The 9,270-nt window shown below is 58.1% G+C and overlaps 1 protein-coding gene across 1 annotated transcript; it reads left to right on the forward strand.

Annotated features, from left to right (window-relative positions):
* Positions 1–2,778: 2,778 nt before the first annotated feature.
* REN (renin) lies at positions 2,779–8,890 on the forward strand. The gene is made up of 9 exons (XM_079326971.1): positions 2,779–2,894; positions 3,343–3,502; positions 3,615–3,738; positions 4,040–4,158; positions 5,084–5,280; positions 6,767–6,889; positions 7,545–7,689; positions 7,765–7,863; positions 8,290–8,890. The coding sequence occupies exons 1-9, from the start codon at positions 2,797–2,799 to the stop codon at positions 8,449–8,451; spliced, it is 1,227 nt and encodes a 408-aa protein (XP_079183097.1). The 5' UTR covers positions 2,779–2,796; the 3' UTR covers positions 8,452–8,890.
* Positions 8,891–9,270: the final 380 nt, after the last annotated feature.

Consider the following 9,270-nt stretch of genomic DNA (forward strand, 5'->3'; position numbering starts at 1 on the left):
CATGAGAGATCAGGAGATTCCCAAGGTTTTTAGGGGCCCCATCCCTGTGGGGGAGCAGGAAAGGTGCCCAAGTGCTGGGAGGAGCCATCACCTCACCCTGCTGGGAAAACCAAGGATGAGGAGATTTCTGAATGACAGAACCACAGAATATTTGGGTTTTTAGGGATCTTAAATCCCATCCCATCCCATGGGACACCTTCCATTATCCCAGATTGCTCCAAACCCCACCCAGACACTTCCATGGAGTCACCACAGCTTTTCCAGGCTCGGAAGATCCACAGGGAATTTCTGGGACCTCCCTCATCCAGAGCTCCTCTCCAGAAGATTTTTGCTGGGAATGTTTTCCCCCCAGCTCTGTAAATCCTCTCCCTGGCAGGGTTTGGGTTTCACTCACAAGCTCTGGGCTTGCCCTGACGTCAATCCCCGAATTCCCCCGGTGCTGGTGCCACCCTAAGCCCTTCCTAAAAGTTGTTTTTTTTTCAGTCACCCGGAATGAGCATCCTCACGAGCTCTGTGTGTTTTCACCAGCAGCAAAAATCTGGATTAGAAAAGCTGGAAAATGTGTGGGAAGAGCAGAAATTCACTGCCTTTTTTCTGTGCTGCTAAAAAAAAAAAAAATTCTTCCAGAAATCAAAACTGTTCAGCCATACTTCCAATTTTTTCTTTTTTTTTTTTTTTTTCTTTTTTTTTTTTTTGAGTAGAAGAGTTAAAAAATTCAGATTTTATTTTAAGGAAAGCACCAATTCAGCCTGACTGGAGAGAGGAATGAATTTATCCATCAGGAAGGTGATTGCTCTGCTCTGGGAAATGTTTACCTTCCATTCTGCCTGAAAAACAGGCAGGAAAATGAGTGGGGAGCAATTCCCTATTTCCAGAGGAGCTGCTCTGGACGGGATCCATTACTGGAGAAAACCTTAACTGCAACAGGTTCCCCACATGGATCCAGTGAGAGACTTCTGCCTCTCCCTGATGCCCTGAAATTCTGAAATTTTGAATTTTGCAAATTGGAATTTTGCAAATTCAAGTTAAGGGATGTTTTGGGGCTGCATGGGAAGAGTTCAGGATCTTCCCTGTGGATCTGGGAATGAACCCAGCACTGTCCCAGAGCTGCCTGATGTCCCTGTGCCCTTCCTTCACCTGTCCCTGCCCCTCTAACCCCCCACAAAACCACTTTTCCAAGTTTTTTAAGCCTTTCCCATCGCAGATCCCACTCCAGGCTGGAAGAGGGGACTGAGGAATTCCTTGGGAGGGTTTTTCCATCACTGGCAAAGTGTCCCCGGCTGGGGACACCCCAGAGCCCTGGAGCTGGGACAGCCACCCCAGTGGCCACCCCGAAGCAGCAGCCCTTGCTCTCAGGTGGATTTGGGGAAGTAATTTTTCCCTCTTTTCCCTCCATTTCCCATCCCAGGGGGGGTTTTGGGGCCATCCCAGCGGCAGGGATGCCACAGCACTTCCCAGTTTATCCCATTCTGGATTCCCCACAGGGATCCAGCTGGCACAAAGCATCCCAAACCCTCGGGGATCCAGCAGATGTGGCTGCTGTGGGTCAGAAGGGGCTGGAAATGTGGGATCCCCACAGCCCCACATCCCGGGAGCCTCTTTTCCTTTGAAGTCCTGCCGCACCCGCGGCTTTTCCTGCGGGGAGCGGAGCTTGGCAGAGCCCGCGGGATGCCCGGCAGGGATTTATGGCCGCGGGCTCCCTGCCAGGTCCTGACCCCGCTCCCGCCCCACAACCTGCGCCGGGCCACGAGGCTCCCCGGAGTGACGCAGGGACACGGGCCCTGCGTGGGAAAAGACGTCAGGGATGGGGACAGAGCCCCGCGGGGCTGAGCCCTGGGGCTGCCGGGGTCAGCAGTGCCCTGGCAGCCGAAATCCCACAGGGAATGAGGCGCTGAACCTCCAGTTTTGGGGAAAAGTTGTTTGGAGTTTGTGGGGTGTCCCCCTGGACTGGGGTGACAGCCCTGAACAAATCCCATGAGCGGGAGGGTGATTGTGGGGCTGGGGGTCCAGGTGGCCTCGGGGTTCATCCAAGGACATTTTTATTGCTTTGGAGTCATTTCCCACCGAGATTCCCGAGGCTGGGAGACCCTGGGAGCCGCGGGGCTGATGCAGCACCCCCCACCCTGGGCTGGGGGGACACAGGGAGCTGGGGGTGCAGCTGGAAGCTCCTGAGGGATTTTAGCAGCGTTTTCCTTTCCAAACACCCCGATCTGATCCCGTATGGAGCAGCTGAGATGAGTTTGGCCGTTCCCTGCTCCAAGTTCCAGCCCTGGTTTAGCATGGCATTCCTAATATGCCCAGTGCCATCCATGCCATTCCCAGCGTGCCCAGTGCCATCCATGCCATTCCCAGCGTGCCCAGTACTATCCATGCCATTCCCAGTCTGCTCAGTCACATCCATTCCATTCCCAGTCTGCCCAGTCTCATCCATGCCATTCCCAGTCTGCCCAGTTCTATCCATGCTATTCCCAGCGTGCCCAGTCCCATCCATGCCATTCCCAGTGTGCCCAGTCCCATCCATGCCATTCCCAGTGTGCCCAGTGCCATCTATGTCATTCCCAGTCATCCCAGTTCTGCCCATATCATTCCCAGTCTGCTCAGTCCCATCTATGCCATTCCCAGTCTGCCCAGTCCCATCCATGCCATTCCCATCCCTCCCCCTGCCAGGGGAGGAGGAACCCTCAGGGATGGAGGATCCCGGGCTATAAAAGCTTCCTCTGCTCCCGGACGGGACGGAGCTGCGGGCACGGGAGGTGGCAGCGGGAGGTGACAGCGGGAGGTGACAGCGGGGACACGATGGCTGCGCCCAGCAGGAGGCTGCAGCGGTACCTGCTGCTCTTGGCCGTCACCTGCGGCCCCACCTTTGTCCCCTGGCCAGCCCAGGCTTTGCAGAGGTAGCCGGGGCTCGTGTGGCCCTCACGGCGCTGTCCCCGCTTTTATTCCCGGGCTCTGCTGAGGAGGGTGAGGGGCTTTGCTGCTTCACCCCTTCCTCCTCCTCTTCTGTTCTTCCTCACTCTTCTTCCTCGAGCACCGCATGATCACTTGAGACTCCGCGAGCCCCGCGGGCTCTCCCATACTCAAAAAGTTGGGAGCACCCCGAATCCCAAATAACCGAGTTAGGGGACGGGCTGGAGCCCTGTGGGTGCCTCCTGACGCCCGCACCCTCCCGGGGGTCCCCACCCTGGGTGGGCTCGGGCTCATCCTGCGGTGGGATCGGGATGGGAGCCGCGGGGAGCTGCTGCCATCTAGAGCCGCTCGGCTGGAGTTCCCGGGGCTGGGAATGCCGCTGGAAGCTGCCGGGGGGGCAGGATTTGGGGATCCCCAGCTCTGTGGTGCCCCCAGGATCGCTCTGCGGAGGATGCCCTCCATCCGCCAGACGCTGCAGGAGATGGGGGTGAAGGTGCGGGACGTGTTCCCGGAGCTGCGCCGGGCCCCGCGCGCACCAGGAGGGGACGGTCCCCGCAACGGGACAGCCCCGACCCTGCTCACCAACTACCTGGATGTGAGTCTGGGGGCTTTGTCACCCCCGTGTCACCCGGCGGCCCCGGCTCGGCTCGGTGTGAGCCCTGTCCCGCCCGAGCTGTGCCCCAGGGATGCCCCCCGTGCCCCCACAGACTCAATATTTCGGCGAGATCAGCATCGGGACCCCCGCGCAGACCTTCAAGGTGGTTTTTGACACGGGCTCGGCCAACCTGTGGGTGCCGTCCTACAAGTGCTCCCCCCTCTACAGCGCCTGTGGTGAGTAGGGGGGCACGGCCGGGGCTGGAGGTGACCCCCCAAAACCTCAGCGAGTCCCTGAGCTGCTCACAGGGGGTGGGGTCTCTTTACTGACAGATTTTGGGGTCTCTTTCCTGACAGATTTTGGGATCTCTCTTCTGACAGATTTTTTTCATGGGGGGGTTTCTCTGTTGGTATCCAGACCCCTGACATTGAGGCGGGGTGGGTCCCTCCCGGGGTGGGTCCCTCCCTCAGAGGGGGATTTTGAGGGGGACAGAAATGCTCTGTGCCCCTCTGGGATGTCCCTTTTCCCTGTCCCCAGTGTCCCACAGCCGCTACGACTCCTCCAAGTCGCGCACCTACATCGCCAACGGCACCGGCTTCGCCATTCGCTACGGCACCGGCAGCGTCAAAGGCGTCCTCAGCCAGGACATCGTCATGGTGAGCCCCGAACCCGCAGAGCCCCCAAAATTCACAGACCTGGAACTAACAAAATCCCCAAAATTCACAGACCTGGAACCCGCAGAACCCCCAAAATCCACAGACCTGAAACTAACAAAATCCTCCAAATCCACACACTTGAAAACCTCACGGTCCCCAAAATCCACACACCTGAAACCCACAGAATCCTCAAAATTCACAGACCTGGAACTAACAAAATCCCCAAAATCCACACTGGAACCCACAGAATCCCCAAAATCCACACACCTGAAACCCACAGAATCCTCAAAACTCACAGACCTGGAACTCTCGAAAACCCACACAATGGAACTCACAGAATCCCCTAAATTCAGACCTGGGACTTCTAAAATCCCCAAATTCCACACACTGGAACCCACAGAACCCCCAAAATTCACAGACCTGGAATCCACATAACCTGAACATTTCATGCACTTGAAATCCACAAAATGCCCAGAATCCACACACTTGGAATCCACACAATTCCCAAAATCCAAACACCTGAAATCCACACCATCCCCAAAATCCACATGCCTGGAACCTACAAAATACCCAAACCCCACACCTGGAAACCACAAAATCCCCAAAATCCATATGCCTGGAGCTGCTGGTTCAGCCCAGGAGACATGTGAGGGTTTTGGGGAGGGTTTTGAGGGTTTTTTAGTGGGGAGAGGTTTAGGGGGTTTTTTGGGGGGATTTTTGAGAAGGTTTTTGGGGGTGTTTTTGAGGGGCTTTTGGGGAGGTTTTTAGGGGAGGGGTTTAGGGGTTTTTTTTGAGTAGGTTTTTGGGGGTGTTTTTGAGGGGCTTTTGGGGAGGTTTTGGGGGAGGGGTTTTGGCGTTTTTTGGGGGAGTTCAGCCCTTCCCGCACCCTCCAAACCCCCCCCCCCCCCCCCGTGCCCTCCCGCAGGTGTCGGACATCCCGATCATCCAGGTGTTCGCCGAGGCCACGGCTCTGCCCGCCTTCCCCTTCATCTTCGCCAGGTTTGACGGGGTGCTGGGCATGGGCTACCCCAGCCAGGCCATCGACGGCATCACCCCCGTGTTCGATCGCATCCTGGCCCAGCACATCCTCAGGGAGGATTCGTTCTCTGTCTACTACAGCCGGTGGGTGCTGGGGGGTCAGGGAGACCCGGAGGGGGCGGGTTTGGGGGGTCACAACCGCGGCAGGGATGGGGTTGGGGGTTGGGATTGGGGTGGAGAGGCAGGGGAGGAATGGGGGATCCTGCAGGAGATGGGGAGGGAGGGAGGGAGATGGAGGATCCTGGGAGAGATGGAGTGGGAAGGAGGAAAGGAATGAGGGATGCTGGAAGAGCTGGGGCTGGAGTTTTTGGAGTTGGGGGAGAGATGGGGATGAGGCTGGGAGAGATGGAGTGGGAAGGAAGGGAAGGAATGGAAGATGCTGGAGGAGCTGAGGAGAGAGGGAGAGAGATGGAGGATCCTGGAGGATTTGGAGTGGGAAGGAATGGGGGATGCTGGAGGAGCTGGGGTGGGAGGGAAGGAATGGGGGATCCCGGAGGAGCTGGGGTGGAATGAAGTGCACAAGGGGCAGAGAGGGGTGGCCGCAGATCCGGAGCTGCCGGGCAGGGAGTGGCTCTCCTGGCTCGTTTGTCACTGTCACTGCACAGCCACCAGCTCGGTGAGAGGAGCTGGAGCAATTCCAATCTGGAGGAGATTTGGTTTTACCGCAGGCAAAATCTAAAAAAATTCAAACCGCTCAAAAAACCTGTCTGAAAACCCCCGCACCAGCAGCCAAACCTCCTTCCATTTCTTCCCCCAAACTGCTGAGATCCTCCCAGCACCCCCAAACCCACCGGAGCAGCGGGAAAATGAGCAGGAATTCTGCTCCAAAACCCTCAGCCTGGAACTGTGCAGTGACAGAGAGACCCCAAACACGCCCCTAAATCCCACTGGGTGCTGCTGGGTTTAGGTCCTCTGGGCCTCTGGGTGTCACCTGTGTCCCCTGGGCTCCCTGGGGACACCGCTGGCCCTGGAGCCTCACGGAGTGTCCCTCTCTTTGCAGCGCTTCCAAGTAAGGAGACCCAACGCTCGAGGCCACCCACTGCCAGCCCCCGGTGTCCCCCGGTGTCCCCGGATCCCTCTGCCACCCCCAGGATGTCCCTCCCGGCTCCTGCCCGCATTCCTGCTCCCCCCACGGCCACCACACCCACCTGGAGCATGTGGCACCTCGCTGTCCCCTCTGCTCCAGTGTGTGGCTCTGGCTGCTCCCTCCGGGCTGGGAATTTTGGGGAAAGGGGAATCTCTCCTTTCCTAGTCAGGATTTTTGGGAAAAGGGAATCGCTTCCTCCGAGTCAAGATTTTTGGGAAGAAAAAAAGAATTGCTTGCTGTCAGGTTGGGATTTTTGGGGAAAGGGGAATCACTCCCTGCAGGGCTGGGATTTTGGGAAAGGCGAATTGTTTCCTCAGGTTGGCATTTTTGGGGAAAGGTGAATCACATCCTACCAGGCTGGGATTTTTGTGGAAAGTGGAATCGCTCCCTCTTGGGCTGGAATTTCTGGAGAAAGGGGAATCACTCCTGCCCATGTAGAGATTTTTGGGGAAAGGGGAATCACCCCATCTGTGTTTGACACAGGAACGCTGCCCTGAAACCCGGCGGGGAAATCATCCTGGGAGGCAGCGACCCTGCCTATTACACCGGCGATTTCCACTATGTGAACGTGAGCAGGAGCGGCTTCTGGCAGATCAGCATGAAGGGGTGAGGCCGGGGACAGCCCCTGCTGGCCGGGAATGCCACGGGGATTTGTGGAATCGCGAATCGCGGGGTTGTTTAGGTGGGAAAAGCCTTTGGGATCATCGAATCCAGTGTTAGCCCAGCACTGGTACGTCCAGTGCAGCTCTGTGAGGGTGGGAGTTCAGGGATTTCAGGGATATTTTCCCTCGGCGTTGCTGCTGGATGCTTTTCCCCGTCTGCAGAGGAACGGGGTGGGCTCCTCCAGCTCCTCCAGCTCCTCCAGTTCCTCCATGCTCAGCAAGGAGCCAGGAGCAGCTGGGAATGCAGAGGGGGTGGCACCGTGGGTTGATATTCCATTTGGGAGCTGCAGTTGGAAGAGTTTAACCCCCGGTAGTCCTGAGGTGGAACAATCCCGCTTTGTTTAACCAAAAAAAAAAACAAACAACCCCCCCCCCCCCCCCAAAAAAAAAAAACAACAAAACCCCCCAAAAAACCACAACCAACAAACCCCACCATAAACCACCCCTGCACATGATGGAGCTGAGATCCCACATTGGGAAAACCCGGAGCAGCACAGGCCTGGCTGGGGATGGATGTGACATTCCCAGTGTCACCATGGGACACTCGGGATGGAGGTGACATTCCCAGGGGACACTCAGGGCCACTCCTCCCTCTGCAGGGTGTCCGTGGGGGCCGAGATCCTGTTCTGCAGGGAGGGCTGCTCGGTGGCCGTGGACACGGGGGCCTCCTACATCACCGGCCCCGCCGGGCCCGTCTCCGTGCTCATGAAAGCCATCGGGGCCAGCGAGGTGGCCGAAGGAGAGGTGAGTGACAGCCGACCCCGCCCCTGTCCCCGCTGCCTGCCCGGCCCCTGTCCCACGCTGTCCCCTCCCCTGCAGTACGTGGTGGACTGTGAGCAGGTGTCTCAGCTGCCCAACATCTCCTTCCACCTGGGAGGGAAGGTCTATGGCCTCAGCGGCCCGGCCTACGTCCTGCGGGTGAGTGTCCTGGGGGTCCCTCAAAATCAGCCCCAAAATTATGCTCCTTGTCTTCCCCAAACTCTTTTGTTGGGTGGGGGTGTCCATATGAGTCAGGGCGAGCTGTCCCTGCTTCCTTGGGTGGTTTGGGGGGGATTTGGGATCAGCAGGGATCGTTTTTGCTGGAATTTGGATATCAGGAAAGGCTTTTCACACCCAGGATGGGCGGACACTGAACAGCGGGAAGTGGTCACGGAGGATTTGGACAACACGCCCAGGCACAGGGTGGGATTTTGGGGTTGTCTGTGCAGGAAAGGAGCTGGCCCAATGATCCAGGTTCAGGATATTCCACAATTCCCGAGGAAGGAACAGGGTGGCCAAGCAGAGGTGACACAGGGAACCGCCCCTGCTGCCCCCTCCATCACCCCGCGGGTCTCCTTCCCGCAGCAATCCCAGTACGGGGAGGACGTGTGCGTGGTGGCTTTCTCGGGGCTGGACATCCCCCCTCCGGCCGGACCCCTCTGGATCCTGGGCGCCACCTTCATCGGGCACTACTACACCAAATTCGACCGGCGCCACAACCGCATCGGCTTCGCCACGGCCCGCTGAGGGCCCGGGGGGCGAGAGGGGCCGGGAGGAGAACCGGAGGAGAACCGGAGGAGAACCGGAGGAGAACCGGAGGAGAACAGGAGGAGAACCGGAGGCTGGAGGAACAGCGGGAGAACAGCAGCTCCCTCCCAGCTCCGCCACCGCAGCGACTCAAACCTCTCCCGCTCCCGCTCCCGAACCCCCGCGCTGCTTCCCGGGAGCTTCTGCTGCTGCCTGAGCCTGGAGCGGCGCTGGGAATCCCAGCGGGATCCTTTGGGGATGATGTGCAATGACAGCAGCAGCGCGGGGACTTGCTGCCGGTGTGGCTCAGGGATGGTCTGGGACTGTTGGAGTTGTTCCTAAATTGGGGAGGGGAAATAATCAGTGTTTAATTATAGTTTTATCCAGTGTTAGCTCTGCCCTTCTTCGTGACTTTGATATTAAACAATTTAAAGCAACAGGAGGATGAGTGAAGGGTTGGTCTTGCAGAGGGGGGGGGGGGTCAGACACCGGGGGTGGGAAAATTCAGACTCCTGTGGGTGCGATGTGTATTTTTTCTGTCACCTCCAACGCCGGGGTGGTGGCAGTGGCTCTCCAGGGCCGGGGGGTGGAGGATGGGACGGATATCTCCTCTCACCCAGCGTTTCCTGAGCCGCTCATCAGCGCAGGAAACCCCGGGAGCAGCGGAGGGAGGGATGGGGCCGCCAGAGAAGAGGGAACCTGCTGAGGCTACATCCACAACCTTCTGGATGCCCGGCCAGTCTCCCCTTCTACCGGACTGAAATCCCACCTGGAAATATCCAAACCTCCTCCGCCCTGCTCTCCACAGCCAAAACTCTG

This window comes from Erithacus rubecula (assembly GCF_903797595.1).
Source record: "Erithacus rubecula genome assembly, chromosome: 26".
NCBI classification, from domain to species: domain Eukaryota; kingdom Metazoa; phylum Chordata; class Aves; order Passeriformes; family Muscicapidae; genus Erithacus; species Erithacus rubecula.